This window comes from Triturus cristatus, chromosome 9 (genome assembly GCF_964204655.1).
Source record: "Triturus cristatus chromosome 9, aTriCri1.1, whole genome shotgun sequence".
NCBI lineage: Eukaryota > Metazoa > Chordata > Amphibia > Caudata > Salamandridae > Triturus > Triturus cristatus.
This window is the reverse complement of record NC_140592.1, coordinates 1,208,178,568-1,208,197,774: the sequence shown is the minus strand read 5'-3', so window position 1 is coordinate 1,208,197,774 and position 19,207 is coordinate 1,208,178,568. Positions and strand designations below refer to the sequence as shown.

Sequence of the window (19,207 nt, the reverse complement as noted above, 5' to 3'; positions counted from 1 at the left end):
CACAAAACAGTTTCTAAAAGAAAACATTTTCTAAACTGGTCCCTTGTAGCTGTGTTTTGAGGAGACTTGCTGAGCTCCCTCACCAGAGAAACTCGTTCCATATCCGTCGTCAAAAAAGTTGACTGATTTGGTGCATTCAGCTATGATTACAGGTTCCGCTGTGAAGCCCAGAATAGATGACTCGAACGCACAGTCTATAGGCATGGCTAAAACACATCTTTAACGCTGCAATTGGAACAAAAAGCTGTGGTGCGTTTGGCAGGAGGAATCACGTTACCAAAGAAGGGACAGGCTCCCGGTGGCTCCCGCTGGAGGCACAAACTAAACTCAAGTGCATGCTCCTCATTTTCAAACCACACCAAAGCCTACTCCTTAGTATTTAGAAACTGCTCAGAACTCTCCGTAGAATTCGACGAGCGACATCCCTGGCGACATGACATGTACGACCAAACTCGGGGTGGACACTTCTCCGTCATATACCTCCATAACGGGAGCAGCCGGCTACACCTTGCTTGCCCTTCGGTACATACACCTCGCTACTCCTTTTCGAAGGATTCCTCGCCGAGGGAACATAAAACAGGCACAGATTTAAAAGAGTGGTTGTAGATTCCCTTCTTATCCTCTTCATGCAGCTTCAGCAACTAATAGAAGTCGATGAGGAGCAAACGCTGCAAAAGTCAACCCCAGGAAGTCAATGGGCTGCAGGATGGCTCAGTGAGTTAAATCGTGCTCACCGTTGAAAAATGAAGCGTGTGCGGGCCACGATTTTAAACTCTGGCAGGGTCGACCCAGCCTTCCAAAGTTACTAAACTTAGGAACATTACAACTGGTTAAGAGAAATGCCTTTTATTTACAGGGCTTTGAAGGGCCAAGTGCGGCATTACGCATGCACGCGCTCCACCTGCATCTGACATACATACCAGATGTCTACCCCAGGGACACTAACGAGTTCTCTTAATAGCCGTTTTGGATTCGGCTCATTGTTTCAGATTCAAAATAAACTATCACGGGTGCAACAATTCTGACATCCATGTTTCACTACAAGAACAGGGGTCGCCAAGGGCCCCGGTTACAAAGTGCACATAGGGGTGTGTACACACTGCAACAAACAGCATGGCTTGGATTCGGATGACATTGTCTGGCTCCTAGAGCCTTTTGTGAGGGCAGCACCAGCTGTTTAAATATGGCAGCTTCCAGGCTGCACCCTCGAAGCTGCGCACAGGGGTGGTGAGGCGCACGGGCCCAGCAGTAGTAAAAATAACAAACGCACAACATGCAAATCTAACACCCTGTTTGGGTCACCCTGGGTGTGATTGAGGTTTGTGCTTCGAAAGCCCGCTGCTCGCAGTTAGAGCACGGAAAACACCGTGTGAGCACCCAACACACACCGAGGTCGTATCACGAGCACGACCTGTCATTTCAACATGGACGTTCTACTTCAAAAACACAGACATCGACCGAAGACATTTCCTAGAGAAGGGTCTTTAACAAATGCTATGGTAAAAAGTGCGCTAGGTATTTAGATTAGGTCTGATCAGGTAAAAAAAAAAAATCCACGTAGGGGATGTTAAATAGCAAATTTCAAGGTACAGACTAGAAAAACGCAGTTTAAAATAAGAAAGAAAAGCCAAAGAGAACACATTCGTACACAAATGGCCACAAACCACTGCAAAATGAGCAGCAAATGTGACAGAAATAAAGGCCACAGCAGATGCAGTAACACCGGGGGGCCGACAAATATGCCACTCACTGCCTGAAACATACACATCTCTGCTAGATATTGACTCCCCCCTCGGGGGTAAAGACTCAATGAGTCACAGGCACTGACAGGGTGAAGACATCACACTTAGCTATCAGAACATGGTATACTGCGATTCAAGACCAAGCGGCATAGTAGAAACCACGCCTGCCCATCTCAACCTTAACTCGACCAAGTTAATGGCAGTGCGCGTCTCGAAAACTTAAATATATCGTCCGAGGCAGAAAAGATGCAGAGCCAAACTCAACCTTCGAATTAAGCACAGTTAAAATACAACGAGCGAATGGGTCACGGTTCCGTTTTCTGCATGCTGCCCTATAACTGCAGCCTTCACAAATCTCACCTACACAGTTGTGTTTTTATTTTAATATTATTTCAAGTAATCTCTCCATTAGTTGCATTTGAGGGTTTCTCTCATCTCTGTTGGCATTTTAGCGAAATCAATGGAAGGCATCGAGGATGACAACCAGGTCAGTTCGGAAATGCAGCCTAAGGTAGGAAGTCACCACACTGTCAATGGTAGGTTTAAGAAACACGCTGCAGGTCAGCCCTCACCTGATTTTTCATCACTGACCCCTTTGTGAGCATTTGAATATTTTTCACTTGCATGACATTACATGTAAACAACGGAAATACCAACATCCACTAGTTTCAATTCCATAATTACGCGGTCATAATTCACGACCCACCAAACAGTTTCCCTTTACATTACAGCATTTGCCGATCACCTGCATACACACATTGTTTGAGGACTAGACTACCTACGAGTTAAGTAATCCAAGTTTAAGAAATAATACCCCCAAATGATGCAATGAGTGAGCCAAGGTAATAGTGTATGAAAACCTATCACCCTACTCGGATGACGCCAACACCCTTGATTCGGGATGCTGAAACCATCGCTCCCTTGCATGTTTCCAGGCTCAAGCAACCAGCGTAAATGCCTTCCATCTAAATGTAACAACCGCTCGGCCATTAAATGAATAAAAGCCCTCTGCTACCCATTTTGTTAATGGCCACCCGTGGTAAATGTTTAGACTGACAATGATGACTTCCTATGAGGAAACCTGGTAATATTGCAATAACCGTACTATCGATTAAGCTCATCACTCACAAACCCGTATAGAGCTGTAACCTTACTAAAATGTTTCTAGGAAAACGACCCAGAGCATACATTTATCAATGATCACAACATAAATGATCATCTTTTCTAACTCCATTTAGCACTCATTCAAACACTGCATTGACGACACTTCCAGACAGTCTCCAGGAGAAGATAATAGTCCACAGTGAGCGCTACACGAGACCACACACCTGGGCATCAAACTGATGTCTTTACATAACCCCTGATCGGTAAGAATTGCAATTCTACAGCACCCATGAGAGTTGCGGAATGTTTCGAAATGCTCAGTTTTGTTACTGATGATAAATATCAATCATTCGGAGTGTTGACAACATTAGCTGACAGACTCAACAAACGCCTTTGTTCATCATCTGTCAAAGTCTATCCATTCCCCTCCCAATGCTCAACGCTTCCAGTACGACGGAATGATCGGCAACGCTCTTCGCGGAATTGCTTTCACTTTCGACAACTGAAATCCATTTATGGACCCTCACATATAAAGCGGGCCATACAGCATTATTTACTGACTATGAACTAGACCCCCTTTGCGACGCTAATTGGATTAGGATGTCCACAAGCTCCATGTATTTACCACACGGTACTAACGATGTTCTATCAGCTTTCAGGGCATCCCAGCGTGCACGGACGGCCCGAGTGACGCACATCCACAACAACATAAATACTATACAAAACCCACGCTTATTGAGCACCTTTCATTGAATAATTCGCAGCAGCCAACTGAATTAACCACCATCATAACAGGATCATGTGCACCCCTTGACCCTTCAGACATCCACCACTTGCCCAGGATTAACCAAAACGCGGCCTTGACAAACCCCAAAATAAAGAAAGCCTTGACGGCCAGGGACGCACCTCGGAATGGAAGGTCTGCGGCTCTTCCTGCAGGGGGAGAGAGAAACACACAGGAAGAAACACAGAGACGTTACTGTCTGTCACAGGCTGCAGCCCCGGGAACAAAATAATGGGGAAGGGGCGCCTCCCCGGGGACCCCTTACACCTCCCCCGCTCCCCGGAGTAAAGAGTCACTCACGTCGCTCTCCACCTCGATGTCATCATTATCGCTCATGGTCTCATCCGCCCGGGACAGATACGGGCGCGGGGCTGGAGGAGGACAGACGGGGCCTCCGACCGCACAGGAGACCAGAGGAGGAGCAGCAGAGCACCAGAGCGCAGCAGCGAGCAACGGACACAGCAGCACACGTGACTCTCAGCAGCAGCACCACCATATCGTCAGGGCACGACCGGGGTCTGAGCACGCACGGCCCGCTGGGAACTGTGGTGCACAGAAGCGATACATAGGCATTGTTTACATGACAAGTGTGATATTATAAACTTTCATTCCCACAATGCTAGAGAAAGCGGAAAAGGACGAAAGGCTATACTGCGCATGCGCCTGATACTGTTAGCTTGACGGGAACTGTAGTTCTAGAGTGTGTTTACGACTACAGTACCCGGAAGTCTGTGAATACTTTTTATGGCAGAGGCTGGTGTAGACACGTGGATACGGACGGCTAGAGAGTATGATGCATTTCCAGGGACACAACATGAACATAGAGAGCGGACTTTATTGCTTCGGATGCCAAAATAGATGACCATCTTGACATGCAAAAACGTACAGAGGTTACTATAGGACGATCAGGATTGTTGACGCTGGCTATGCATTTTTAAGAAATGTTCATAACCTTGCCAGCTCCATTTTAGTCCATATTTATATTAACTGCTATCAACTATCTTTTCTCATTAAAGATGATCATTTTTATTGAATCCGATTGATGGCTGTTCATGTTAAGTCGACAAATCTTGATAACGTCGTAAGCAGTTTGTCCGTGAAATCCCACTTTGTGGGTTCAGTCGTTTTGCATTGTGTTACAAACCCTTTCTCAAAATGTCGGAATACGTTTAAGGCTGCGAGGGGCAGTTTAACTTTGGAATTTTTTCTATTACCATAAAGATGAACGTGCTCTTCGATTTCAGACTAATGGCCATAGAAACTGAAAACAATTCTCGAAGCCAAAAGGCTTGTTTTAGCTACATGTAAATAGTAACTAAGTGAACAGTGTTGCTACATCCCAGATATAGTAAATATGAGTATAACATATGTACAGATTCCAAAAATAGTAGTAAAGAGAGAACCAACCTAAAACTATATGTTAGTCTGAATTTTATGATGTCTACTGCTATATTTTAGTAATTTTTTAGGCCATTATTTATATGTTTTTGTTTTCCACAATGTTTTGATATTCACGGTATTCTACATGTTATTTATCCTTGTTTTCCCATTCTTTCCACACCCTGCACCTGGTTGATGAATGGTATATATAATGCAGATTACGAATTTGTGTTCTCTTTACTGAAGCACAGATGAAACTTTAGCCAGTCGAGGTTTTATAATCTGCAGTTTATCTAAGGTTTGGTATTTACGTCTTGAAAAGCAAGACTACTTGTCCCACAATGCAACCAAATCACACAATGAGCTATTAATGTGTGGCATCAACATTATTTCTTCCTTTGGCTTTTAATATATTCCTGAAAGAGCAGAGATTGTGAAACACATGTAGTTCTTATCTGTAACTGGCACCAAGTATAAATGTGACAATAAATCTGTTTTTGCTTATTTGATTGGTCACAAACAGGCTGCATTTTAAACATCTCGCAGGGGTTAGACACACGCTGCATAATTCTTTGTGTGTCCACTAATATGCAAGCACCTTAACCAGAGTAACACAACTTTGAGGGTTAAACCACTTGCTGAAGAGTTCTAGGTATTGTCTAGTCCCAGTTTTCACTCTTCATAAACTAGCATTGAGGATCAATGTGTCTGCTGCAAAATAAAACATGGAACATGCAGCTCACAAATTTGTATTTTATGTGATAGTTCAGTTAAGTAGGTTACTGCTTTTGTCACTGAAATACTTTTGTTACTTACAGTTCATAAACTACAATACTGCTAATATGGCACAGTGAGCTCTAAACCGACATGAAGGAGCAGCATGCAAATAGCAAAGCATACATTGAAAAATGTATAGTTTGATTTTTTTAAATCTTTTGTTATTCCAAGGTTGCGAAAAAGGGTTTCTTTTAATAAAGTCTTAATAGTCAAGAGTAAACTCATTTTGTGAAGACATCAGCCACTAATTTTCAAGCCATCCTGAACTCATCAGGAACAACCTCAGCTAGAGGAGTCATCGGGTACTCATTTTCAAGTAATCCTCAAGTCAGCAAGAATAGTCACACCTTGTGAAGTCATCAAACACTAATTTTCAAGGCATCCTCAAATCAGTTCAGTTTTAACGTCTTTATTTCGATTTTTCATCATAAAAGACACACATATACACAAAATTACATTAAATACAATTAGTGCGCCGAAGTCATAAAATCATAAATATTTAAATACACATACTAAACAAATCAAAAAGAAACAAGACAAGAAAAGTTAAGGCAAGGCAAATCTAGTTAAAAATCTCAATTAAACATGCTTGTAAAGACGTCAAGGGGAATTGTAAAAACATTTGAGCATATATAAAAAATAGCAGATCGTCAATACTAATAAAATCATAGGCCAAAAAATCAGTGGGATAACACAGTATACAAATTATTTGGGTCATGATACTATGAGCTGACTGACTTAATCCTTATCAGCCAAGCCCACCCAAGGAATTTGGCCAATCCTATGGTTAGCCATTCAGAAGTGTTGGTTCTCAAGATGTACAATGCTTCACTACTCACTCGGGTGTTTAGTCTAGTACATATAGGTTTCAGCCACTTATTACGTGGTTCACAATAAGCAGTACAGACAAATAAAAAATGACCTAGTGTTTCTTTGCAAACGGTACAACAGGGACAAAAACTTGACTCCAATCTCTGCCAGCCACTAGTAAAAGCCCTCAGAGGCAGTGTACCTACACGAAACTGATGGTATAGTTTCCTATCTAATGTTTTAAGGATAACATCCCAGTTTACTTCTTTGTTAGGTACTGTTTTGTGGAGCAAAAACTGGCCTGTCAAATTCATTTTCTCAGAAAGTGCCACATGTTCCGTTTTTACCATAGACCAAAAGAGAAGTTTAAATTCATTCTTGGTAGGGAAGGTTTGAGAACCCGGCTCCGACCAAAGCAAGGGAAGACCCATTTCGGTAAGAGTGTTCTTAATTAGCTTTAGCCACGGTATGTCACCTGCCCCTTGTTGCATTCTCACACCCTGTAATTCACGGGCAAACATGGCCAACTCCGGGGTGGACCATATGCGTCTCCATAACGCCACCATCCTATAGAGGGCCTGGTGTTTAATGGTATGCATGCCCATGTCCATCAAAAGTGGAAGGACTGGTGTTGAGGGGGGGAGACTAACTAAGTTTCGAAGAAATTTATTCTGTATCCTATCCAGGACAGCCAGGTCCACACATCCCCAAATATCGGCCCCATATAATATGGCTGAGCTGATTTTAGCACTATAAATTTTAAGTGCGGGCAGTACTCTTTTAGTCAGGGAACACCGCTGTACTTTTACTAGACAACCAGTCAGGCGGGCAAATTTCAAACAGAGTGCCGCTACTTGATCTTTCCATTGTAGCCTATAATCCAAGGTAACACCAAGATAAGTCATTACATCAACCTGCTCCAGTCTAGACCCATTCATTAAAACATGGCCCCTCAATGGCTTTTTCTTAGTCAGGACCATGAACTTGGTTTTATTAATATTGATCTCAAGATCATTCATATTGCAAAAGTCCATGAATTTATTTATTGCTGCCTGTAAACCCTTCTGTGTTTTGGCCAATATGAGAGTATCATCTGCAAAAATTAAAAGAGGGAATTTGGTCCCACCCAGTGAAGGAGCATCAGTGGGGGTATCTGAGAGGAACTTAACCACCTGATTAATGAAGAGTACAAATAGGGTGGGGGCCAGGACACAACCCTGCCTCACACCGCGAGTTACGGGGAAGGAATCGGTAACCTGGCCCTGGCGACCCCATCTGACTCTTGCAAAGTTACCCTCATGCATCCTGATGGTAAGTTCTAATAGTGCACTAGGGACCCCCATCCTTCTCAATGCTGCCCACATCTTCCCTCTGGGGACCAGATCAAACGCTGATTTGAGGTCCACAAATGCAGCGAAGATCTTCCCGTCTCTCAATAACACAGTTTTCCAATAGATCATGACAAATCTTAATATCTGATCAACTGTGCTAAAGTGTGCTCTAAAACCCGCCTGCATTGGAGACAGAATATCTACTTCTGACATCCACGAATGGATTTTCCCTAACAGCATTCTGGCTATTACTTTTTGTAGGGCATCGATGAGGCTGATGGGGCGATAATTTCCCGCATCAGATCTATCCCCTTTTTTGTGCACTGGCAAAATCTCAGCCCCTTTCCAGGAGTTTGGGATCCTAGTCCCTCTAGCTACAGCATTTGCTAAGATTAATATGTACGGGACCCAGTGTGTTTGATCGTATTTGAAGAGGTCCGCAGGGATGCAGTCCATGCCGGGGGCTTTGCCATTCTGCACTTGTTTAAGAGCAGAAATAGCTTCAGTTTCAGTGAAAACAATGTGATCAAGTGAGGACACCTCAGACTGCACACTGGCATCTTCCCTAATAGTAGTAAGGGAGATCCGTTCCGTGTGGCTGAACTGTGCCTCGTAATGCTTGACCCATTGCTCTGCAGGGACGTGGTTTACTGGAGTATGTAATTCCCCCGCCCCTCCCCATTTCACAACCTCCCAAAATTTTTGTTGGTTAGATGAGGTACTTGCCTGGTATAAATCTAACCAACGCTGATCATCCCATTTGATTTTTGCCTCTTTTAATGCTTTCTTATAATTCACCCTGGCTATCCTTATATCCGGACATGATTTGGATTTAATAGCCCTTAACAGAGAGCTGTGGGCAATACTACAGGTCTTATCATACCATTTCAACCTAGATTGTGCTGGGACATTAATTCCTCCTTTTACGGGTTTGATAAAAAAAGACTTAATTTTACTAAAAAGAGACTCATGAATTGTCCCGATTTGGTCAAGTGGGGTTCCAGCCTCAAGTATGGGTACCATTTGTTTTGTAGCCGCTAGGACCTCCATGGCAATCCTGCTAATAGTAGCAGTATTGTCTTGGAGCCCAGCCCATCTTACCCTTCTGCAATCATTTGTGAGACCAGCGTCATCAAGCACAGGTTTCTAAGCATTGCTGATTACTTCAAGAGCTTGATGATGTCTGAAGATGTGAAAATGACTTCTAAAGTAGTTGGTTGATCATCCAAGGGCTCTTGGATGGCTTCTAAAGTAATCCTGTTTGACCTGGGATAGTCTATGGAGCGTTGGGGTGGGGGAGTCTCCTTGCATTGTAATACGATCTTTGTGCCCACGAGGAATGAGACAAACATGCATCCCTTCTCACGGGATCTGTGTGGAATTAGTTCAGTATTGTCGACTGTGAAGAGCTTACGCAGACCTGCCAACTCATACAATGCCACTGTTCACACACTATATCGACTTCCTTCACACTGAGTGAGTAGCCGATATCACATGGTGGCAGGGAAAATGACCTGAAAACCACAGTAAACAGTGATTTTCAGTTCGATTTCAGAGGCTTCGAATTGCCGTTGTCTAATAACAGGACATCAGCAACAGCCTCAGCAAGCATATGTTTTTTTTTTTAGGAGAGGGTTTGGTGGTGGGAGCAAAAGTTCCTCTTAGGTGGTTCTCAACATGAAGCCTCGCCCCCTACAAGGCCCTGCGCCCGTGTCACACAATGTGATTTTTGATTTAGTTGGCAGTTCTGCTTTTGCACTCATCAAAGTGGTCTTAGACTTTCCTTCAGCGAGCCTCCATGCTAAAGCGACATCGTCCATTGACCGAAGACGACCTGGTGAGTCGCCTTCAGCAAGCCAATTCTGCAACAAGACTCCGTCTTACTGAAACTCCTACCACACCTCCCAAGGCAGCAGTTGCCTCTCCTTTATGGACGGAGCGCGAGTGGTGAGCCTGTCGCAACAGACTTCTCTGAACCTGACACGCCCTGAATAAACATTGTACCGTCGTTAGCTGTCAATTTTCCGACATGACTATGATGCAGCGAGAAAGGGGCCTTGCCCAATTTTACCATCAGTGACCAATATAACACCTTGCTGTCCCTTTCACGCTGCGTGATTTTAAAACATGCTACCAATTTTAATTATCTTTGTGGTCTCTCTCTCTCCGATGAATCTTGTAGAGTTGTCAGGGATTGCAATGATTGAGAGAATCCTAACCTTATGAGGACCTTAACAAAGAAGAAGAATTCATACACTATAACCAATGATAACAATAATGACTGACTCTGGTTACTTATCAACTTGCTTTTATCTAATTTTTAAGAAAATGTGAATACTCATCAGGCACAATACAGCTTGAATCATAGATTATCACACAAGTGAAACAAAAATATGGAAATTCATAATAACATCTCTCAACGAGCCATGAGTAAGTGGATAGGCACAGAGACAAAAGAATAAGAACATTTGTAAATAAGATATATGCAAATTCAGAATATCATACGAACCGAGAAATAACTATAGCACAGGAATGCTAATAGAAGAGCTAGCCTCCTGCCGGAAGAGTAAGGTGGGGCTCCCTCACGAAGGTATGAGTAGCAAAGTTAGGGAGTCAGGATCCGCAGAACAACAGCCAGCAAGTTTAAGTAGGAAAACAGCAACACGGCTCGCTCCTCTAGCAAAGTCTCTCTCCTCCTCCTTAAATTCTATCACTAGTAATTATACCCTAATTCACTAAAGATCCAACCCCCCTGTATCAAAACACAAAAATCCACGCTTTCGATTGCACTAGGTCAGGGGTGTCTGATCACTCCACTTCAGTGCACCTGACTCTCAACAGTTCCTTTGTCTTTAGGAAACTTTCATCATCGTCCAGTTCCTTTGTCTTTAGGAAACTTTCATCATCGTCCTTCAGCAAAAGAAACTCCAATAAACTCTTCCGCAGCTTGCACGTCTTTGACTCACTTTGTTGCAAAAAACTTTCAGCACAATTATCCACAAGAACACTTTCTCCAGTTGACAAGGATGTTCCATTCATAACATTTATCACTTCCTCCACACAGCCATGGCCATCGTCAGGAACTTTCAAAGGACAAAATCCATTTCTTTGCAGCCTACGTTTCAGAGGGCAAATTAAACCTAAAAAGACTCTTGAGGCCTTCTCTTCAGAACAGTAAAATATGCTTTTTCTCTAGGAAAAACAAATACGCAAATGATTATCATATCACAACAAAATTTCATTATTAATGCTCTATTAATGCTTTGCATTTCTTCTTCATGTTATGTACATATTTCAAACAGTTAGTGAAAAGGAAAATGTCATGTCTCCTTTTAAAACTCATGGCTTCTATCATTATTTTCTTTGGCTGTTATTTCTGCATTAAGCATTCACGTTTGTGGCCTACTTAGAAAACACTGAAAATACTGTTCTCTTTCCAGCACTCATCTGCGCACTTTCATCTCCCCATTTCAGTTCTTCACTGTTAATTTCAAGTGACTCTTGTTAATAATCCACACATTGTGAAGTTTGATCCGAGCAGGTTTTATTTCGTAAAACCCTGCTCCATCAACTGCTCTGACAGACATTTCCAAGGCGGAGCTAGTCATGTGTAGTTAAGGTTGATGGAGTGAAGGGTTACTTCAGTTTTTCTTCATGTGACACTCACTTTCCTCTGTTAGCCCTTTGCATCCATGAGTAAACTGAGCTTGTGAGCACATTCTTTAACTTTTCTTTGTACATCCTCTGCTGGTGCACCTTTCTCTCTGCCCTAGTGTCCTCAAATATCTGGGTATAGCAAATGCTACTAATTTTCACTATATATTTCAATCTAGTTGGTTAAACAGTGTCAGCATGTAGTTTGAACCTCCATAAAAGTTCTTACAATATAATGGAGAGTCCCCAGTTGCATGAAAATGATCGAAAGAGGAATTCCAAAGTACTTGATAACGATTGTTGCCAATAAAATGATTTTAGAGCTGAGAAAGGGCATTCTAATACCCTGACTAGGGCCTTACCAAAGGTTGAAGCACCAGAAGATAATGAGGAATATGATGACTTTGAGGAGGCATTATTCAGGCTTGCGAGAAGGTTTCAACCTAACTTAAGTATCACACTTGAACGGTATCATTTTTACACTAGAAAGTGAAAGGAAGGTGAATCATTTGATGAATTCATAACAGCATTATTTGGATTGTCCACCACGTATAACTTTGGTGTGTTTGCAGATGACATGATTCCTGAGCAGTTAATGGTGAATACCAACAGTAAGTATCTCCAGGAGAAGTTGTGGGCCATAAGAGAACCCACACTTGACGCTAGGGCCATTGAACAATCAGCTTCATGGATGTGTGAGGTAAATGATGACAAATCCACAGGTAAATGTGTTCCCAAGACCACACCCGCAACCGCTCCACTGTATCTTGCACAACACACACTCACTCTGCAAACACGCCATGGAAATCTGAGATACCATCTCCTCTTTCTTCACGGACATTGCCTTCATCACTGAAATGTGGCTCAACTCCTCCTTAAACCCCGACATCACCACCGCCACTCTCGAAGGCTACTAGATGATACACCGTGACCGAGCTGAGAAACAAGGCGGAGGCATCGCCATCATCTTCAAGGAAACCATCAGATGCACCATCACCAACGACAACCCCACACCTCTCATGGAACACCTCGACTTCCTACTACAAACTGACGCGAAGACCAGGATAGCAGGCACCTTCGTCTACAGACCGCCAGGAGTCAGAGCAATATTCTATGATGCCATTCCCAACCTCATCGTATCCCTAGCAATTGAGTCACACCACTGCGTCCTACTTGGCGACCTCAACTTCCACATCAACGACCTCAATGACAACAACTCCACTTCCATCCCAGAGAACCTGAACAACATTGGTCTCACCGAACTAGTCACCGAACCCACGCACAAATCCAGACACACACTCAACCCCATCTTCACCTCCAGGGTCAGAATCCAGTTCAGCCACACCATTGTGCACTTGACCATCACAGAAGCCCAGCACACCACCACCAGGTAGCAGATCTCTTCCTACCACAGTTGGAGAAATTTCTCCGCAACTCAGTGGTCACAGACACTCACCACCTTCAAACCCGAGGCCTCAACAGATCTCAACCATGCCGTTCAGAACTTCACCGCCTAGATCTCTGATTGTGCCGACAGAGTTGCCCCACTAAAAGCTACAAAATCTAACAAGAGCCACAAACATGCCAGCTGGTACACTCCAGAACTCAAGATCACCAAGCGCAACTGCCACCAACTGGAGAAATGATGGCACACCACCAAGAACTTCGCCGACGGAACTTCGATTTCCGATTGTGATCGAATCGACCCGCCATTTTGTGCTCCGCCGCCATTTTGTGTTGCCATCACTCAGGCAGCACGGCGAACAAAGTCTATTCTGCTTTTTCTGCAGCTTCGTGTCGGAATAACCCTTCTGCCTCTATTTGCAAAGCTGGTGTTAGGACTGGCCGAATACACTAATCCCTGTCTGGTTTTTCTAATCCCCGTCTCAACTATCTGTTGGTTCACACTATTCTTTTCTGACTTTATCTTATCGTCTGGCCTTCACTGTCCTCTGCTAGCATTCTCTCGTTTCACAACTGTCCTCCAACACACACAAACGTATCTCGCCACCTGCAAGTTAGTTACGAATCCGTTAATGAATTAGTTTGAGGGAGGGGTGACAAACATAGTTTGAGGAGAGGTTTCTTCGAGTCATCTGACACTTTGTTTTCAAATCTCTCCTATTGGTTCTGTCCTGTTTTTCAACTTTTCTTATTGGCTCTTTCTTGTATATTCTGGGTGTGTATTTGGTTAATGTATATGTTACCTATATGGTATAAAAGTTTGTGCGCCACGGAGTGAAGTGGCAGTCTCCTAAGAACCTACCATGTGTACTTCTGGGATAACTGTACTAGCTGCAGCTAATAAATCTGATCTTCTAACGCCTAACAGAGTGTCCCGTGTCTCTGTGTAACTCAGCAGGAGAACCCAGGAGATTAAGGCGTACCCTGCGCCGCCAGGCCCAAAAGATTCTGGTTCTTCAACTGGCGCCCAACGTAGGGCGGCTTCAGTGGTACCGGTTCTGCCTGAAGGTCGTGAGGAACCCCGCAAGAAAATTCCGGAGGATTCACGAGCCACGTCAAGCGACCCCTGTATGTCGAAAGTGGTCCGAAGGTCTTTTGCAGCGCGGTTACTCCTTCCTGACGGCTACTGACGACCGCTGCCCTGACTGCCGCCCTGCCTTGGCCCTTCCTTTGGTGATGTATGGTAAGGCGAGACGATAGACAGGCCTCTGTTGGCGTGAGAAGACGTCCTTAGTTAAGTATTTGGTGGGTCGCTCCCACAAATTTGTTTCTTAGTTGTTTACTCTTGGTCCTTAGATTAGACTATTGCAATAGCCGAAGCAGAGGGGTAAGTGCATTTGTGCTGCGTAAACTGAGGTTTACCCCCTTGAAGCTTGTGAACAGTCCGGTGATATCACGAGATGCCTGGTCTGACTAAGTTTGGAAAATTTTGTTGCTTTGGATGTAATAGGGATTCCCGGCTTGAGGACTCTTGTCCGATTCCTTCGGTTGGAACTCCCACATATGAGCTCTATTCAAAACATGGTATTGGCCCCATTGCCTTTATCGAGGCATGGACCCGATACACAAAGGAAGATGGTGTTCTAAAATGGCCAGAAAACGGTAGCTTTGAGCCTGATGTGCTAGATAATTTAGAAGCAGTTCTCTTCAAAAGAAAAGCCCGGCCGGCAATGTTTGACTCTTTCCGCCTTTGGCGTAAGGAAGCCAAACAGAAAGAAATTAAGCAAGCAAAATGAGATAGAAAAGCACAGGGTATGACAATTATACGGGCGGCCCAACAATTTAAGGATGATGAAATTGATAATGCGACTGAAATTTCAGAGAGACAGCATCGTATGACGATAGATAAATGCTATCCGGTGTTGCCAGTTTCCCCTTCCGAAAACAAGAAAGATATAGAAGAAGATCCCCCAATGTCTCACTTATTGAGATTGCCTCCGCCCTATGCACAAAGTGCCAATGCACCCCAATTGCCTGTTCAGTCGCCAGCGGTACCTCCGCCTGTTCCGGCTCTTCCGCATTTGCCTCCTCCAGCATTACCGCCTCTGCCAGTTTTACCATTAACTTTGACTTCTTTACCCTCATCTCCTGATCTTCGATCTCCTTTGCCTTTTGCACCTCCTGCAATTATCGGTTCTCCTCCTGTCAGTTCGCCTAATACTTTGTCTCCTATTCTCATGTCCAATTCTCCGTCCATGCGCTAAGCGACTTACGGACACTGTCACTGGTATTCTATCTCCTTTCTTTGAAGCTTTAAATATGTCTCCGCCTTTTGCTCGAAGACAGTCTCGTAGTCAGTTCCCAGATTCGGAAGAACGAGAGAGGTTGGAATCTCTTGCACATAGATGGATCAAAAAGGGTCCCCAATACAGTGTACTTGATATCATGCCTACCTTCTCACAATGGAATGCACCCACACAAAGATATGTTTTCGATATTATGTGTGATACACTCATTAAAGAATGGGAGGATGTGAATTTAAATTCGGTTCCTCAGGGTCTGTTAGATGTTCAGGCTGACTTTGATAAAGGACTTATAGTGGGTCCTAAAGTTGAAAATGCTGTAAGGACACTTATTGCTTTATTGATAGAAGAGCATACCCCGGATATATTGTTCCTTACGGAAACCTGGCTTACCAGTGAGTCCAACCCGGCGATAGTAGAGGCCCTCCCCACCGGCTATCAAATAATTCGGCAAGACCGGCCAAAAGGGAGAGGAGGAGGCCTTGCTATCATCTTTAAGGAGCAATATCATTGTCGACTCTCTCCTGAGATCATCTCGGACTGCGAAAGTATGGGTTTTAACATCAACCTCTCTCCTAACATCTGCTTCTCAGGCACCTTTATTTATCGCCCGCCTGGCCCCTCGAAGCAGTTTCTTCTAACTCTACCATCGATTGTGGCCAGCAAAGTCAGCACCTCCTCTAGCTTTACTGTGCTGGGTGACCTGAATTTACACTTTGACTCCCCGTCGGACCTTTCAGCTGCTATTCTATCAGATGATCTAGCAGCTCTACAACTCACTCAACGTGTCTCTTCCCCCACCCACGAAAAAGGTCATCTACTGGATCCAATTTTTTCAAATTGTTCTGAGATCACAGTGGACCCAGGCATTTCCCTACCCTGGACTGTCCACTTTTTAATCCCCTTTAAATGGACCACACCTAAATTCTTTCTTCCGGCCCCCACCATCAAACTCAGGTGAGCCTGGACACGCCTTGAAATTGATAAGTGGTGCACTAAACTGGCTAGCTCTCAACCAGAAATCCAGGATGATCCCACCATAGCAAACCTGGCATATACCAACTGGATCTCCCACACTCTTGACTCTACCCTCCCAATGAGCAAGACTGTACTGAAGCGGCCTCAAAAAACCGCCCCTTGGTACACCCAGTCTCTCAGAGAAAAAAAGCGCCTCTGTAGAAGAGCGGAAAGACGCTGGCGCTTAGACAAATCGGCGGTTAACAAAATCTGGTACCGTGAAACCATCAATGAGTACAAAACTCAAATAAAAGCAGCTAAGTCGACGTATTTCGCCGAAAAAATCCTGAACGCTAGATCTAAACCTAAAGAGATCTTCCAGATTATTAAAAAGCTAACGAATCCATCCCCTGTGGTGCATGTCGAGAAATCGGTCACCCAATGTAATGACATTGCCGAATTTTTCTATCAGAAAATTAATAAAATTTACTCAACCTTTTCCCCTCCAAACATTGTCCGGTCTACTCAACCTAATAACCACCCTAGCCTGCCACATTTCCCCACCCCTTACAGCTTAACTCACTTTCCCCCACTAGACCTCCCCACTTTAGAATCACTAGCATTCAGGGTCAAATCAGGTTCTCCAGCCGACCCTGCCCCTCCCGACATCCTAATGGCAGCATCCCATACCATCCTGCCCGTTATTAGAGAGGTATTAAACTCTTCCATCTCCTCCGGCACCGTTCCACCCGCATGGAAGCAGGCCATGGTTAGGTCACTGATCAAGAAACCCAATTTGGACCCGTCTGATCTGGCTAACTACCGCCCTATTTCTTTGCTCCCTTGGTTGAGCAAGGTTTTGGAGAAACATGTGAACCAACAGTTAGTGAACTACCTAGAGGACCACCACATACTGGATCCCACTCAAACGGGTTTCAGACCTAAGCACGGGACAGAGACCGCCCTCCTCATGGTCGTAGAGGAGGCGAGAACATTTTTGGATCAGGGAGGATCAGTGGCAGTGATCCTCCTTGATCTAAGTGCGGCCTTTGACACAGTATGTCATGACACCCTACTAAGCCGCCTGGCTTGTGTGGGGATCAAGGATAAAGCCTGGGCATGGTTTGAATCCTTTCTGGGGAACAGATCTTTCAGGGTGTTTGATGGCGATTCAGTTTCCTCCAGCAGACCTCTAAATTGTGGAGTTCCTCAGGGCTCCTCTCTGAGCCCTGCTTTATTCAACCTATATATGAGACCACTGGTCAGTGTCGTCCGCCCATTTGGAGTTAAAATCATTTCATATGCGGACGACACGCAGCTGGTGGTCTCACTGACGCAGGAGGCATCTCGAACTACGCCAGGCGGGCTCAGAGAATGCCTGGAGGAAGTGAGGAACTGGATGTCGTCATCTTCCCTGAAATTGAACGGAGAAAAAACTGAGCTGATGCTCCTAGGATCCTCAGAGCCGGCACTTCTCCCTTCCCTATGGCCCCCATGCCTAGGACCCCCTCCTACCCCAAAAAATACCATCAAAAGTCTTGGGGTATGGCTGGACAGCTCACTTTCTTTCAATGTCCAAGCCACAAAACTGTCAGCCACATGTTTTGGCATTCTGAGAGTGCTAAATAAAATATTCCCTCTCCTACCCCTGGAAGCCAAACAGGCGGCCATTCAAGGGCTCATTCACTCCCGCCTTGATTTTAACAATGCACTTTATCTGGGTGCACCAGAATACACCCTTCGGAGGCTGCAAACTGTACAGAACAGCGCAGCTCGCCTTCTACTCAAAATCCCGCACAGACACTCAGTGAGGACCGGACTGACTAGCCTCCATTGGTTATCGGTCCGGCAGAGAGTTCTGTTTAAGGCGCTATGCATAGCCCATCAAGCCTTCTGGGACATGGGACCTATCATTACTCGTGATCTAATCACGCACTATATCCCAAATCGTAATCTTCGTTCCAGCCAGACTCTCTTAGCAGTAGTCCCAAGAATAAAAAGATCAAGAACCGGCGGAAGGACGTTCAGGTACAACGCAGCTAAGGCCTGGAATGCTCTACCTCTTTATCTTAGAGCCACCCAGAACCTAACTAGGTTTCGTAAGCAACTGAAGACCCACCTCTTTACATCTGCTTGCTAAACTGTTGTTTTCTTCTCTTCCTTTCCCCTTCCCTGCTCTCTGTAGGTTATGATTACCCTAGTGCTTGGACGCCTTCGGGCAACAATTGCGCTTTACAAATCCCCAAGTTTACAAGTTTATTTCCTTCAGAAACTTATTATCCTCTCAGATTTTCCTTGATTCTGATCCGTCGGTAAAACTGACACTGAAAAATTATCCCATGAGAGAGGTTCCACTAGTTTGGAAGGAATAGGTTGCAGCAGTAGGTAATAATCCAGCTATTCCCGCTCATTTTCAGCGTATATGGGTACATGTCCCCTGGAAGAGATCTGAAGTTTTGGCCCTCAAACAGACTCTACCGGATCCTTGTAAAAACCCTGCGGGTTATTATAAAGAATTATCACAGACAGTTGACGCTTGCATCATGAATTTAGCTGATATCGACATGTTGATGGGAAATGTAGTCCCACAGACAATATGGGCTAAAATTCGTAAAGAGAATCACGCACAGGAATTAGGTGCTAATTGGGATGTTATAACTGCCACAGATAGACACCAAGTGGGTGGTGCAAAGCCTGATGCTTTGATTTCAGAACTCCCTGGTAGGATTATTACATTAATGAAAACGATGATGCCTGCATTGAGAGTTAATTGGGATAAACTAGCGGCATGCAAACAAAAGAAAGATTAAAGTGTCTCTGATTTCTTCACTCGTTTCGAGGAGACACAGTGGTCAAGATATGGCTACAGAGGGTGGACAGCGATTATTTGTGGACAAATTCGTATTTAATTTGCTACCCGAGCTGTCACACAAATTGAAAGATTCTGAAAGTTCATGGGCT

The 19,207-nt window shown here is 44.4% G+C and overlaps 1 protein-coding gene across 4 annotated transcripts in view; it reads right to left on the bottom strand.

Moving 5' to 3' along the window:
• Nucleotides 1–4,158, bottom strand: part of MAX (MYC associated transcriptional regulator X) — a 146,289-nt gene extending 142,131 nt beyond the window's left edge. Inside the window, exons 1-2 of one of the 4 annotated variants that reach the window (XM_085627220.1) lie at nucleotides 3,931–4,158; nucleotides 3,753–3,779 (exon numbers count right to left, since the gene is read on the bottom strand). In XM_085627220.1, the coding sequence (XP_085483346.1) occupies nucleotides 3,753–3,779; nucleotides 3,931–3,966 (63 nt within the window). In that variant the 5' untranslated portion in view covers nucleotides 3,967–4,158. The remainder of the gene's footprint in view (nucleotides 1–3,752; nucleotides 3,780–3,930) is intronic. The other 3 variants (XM_085627221.1, XM_085627223.1, XM_085627222.1) reach the window with 3 other exon arrangements.
• Between the last annotated feature and the right edge of the window lie 15,049 nt (nucleotides 4,159–19,207).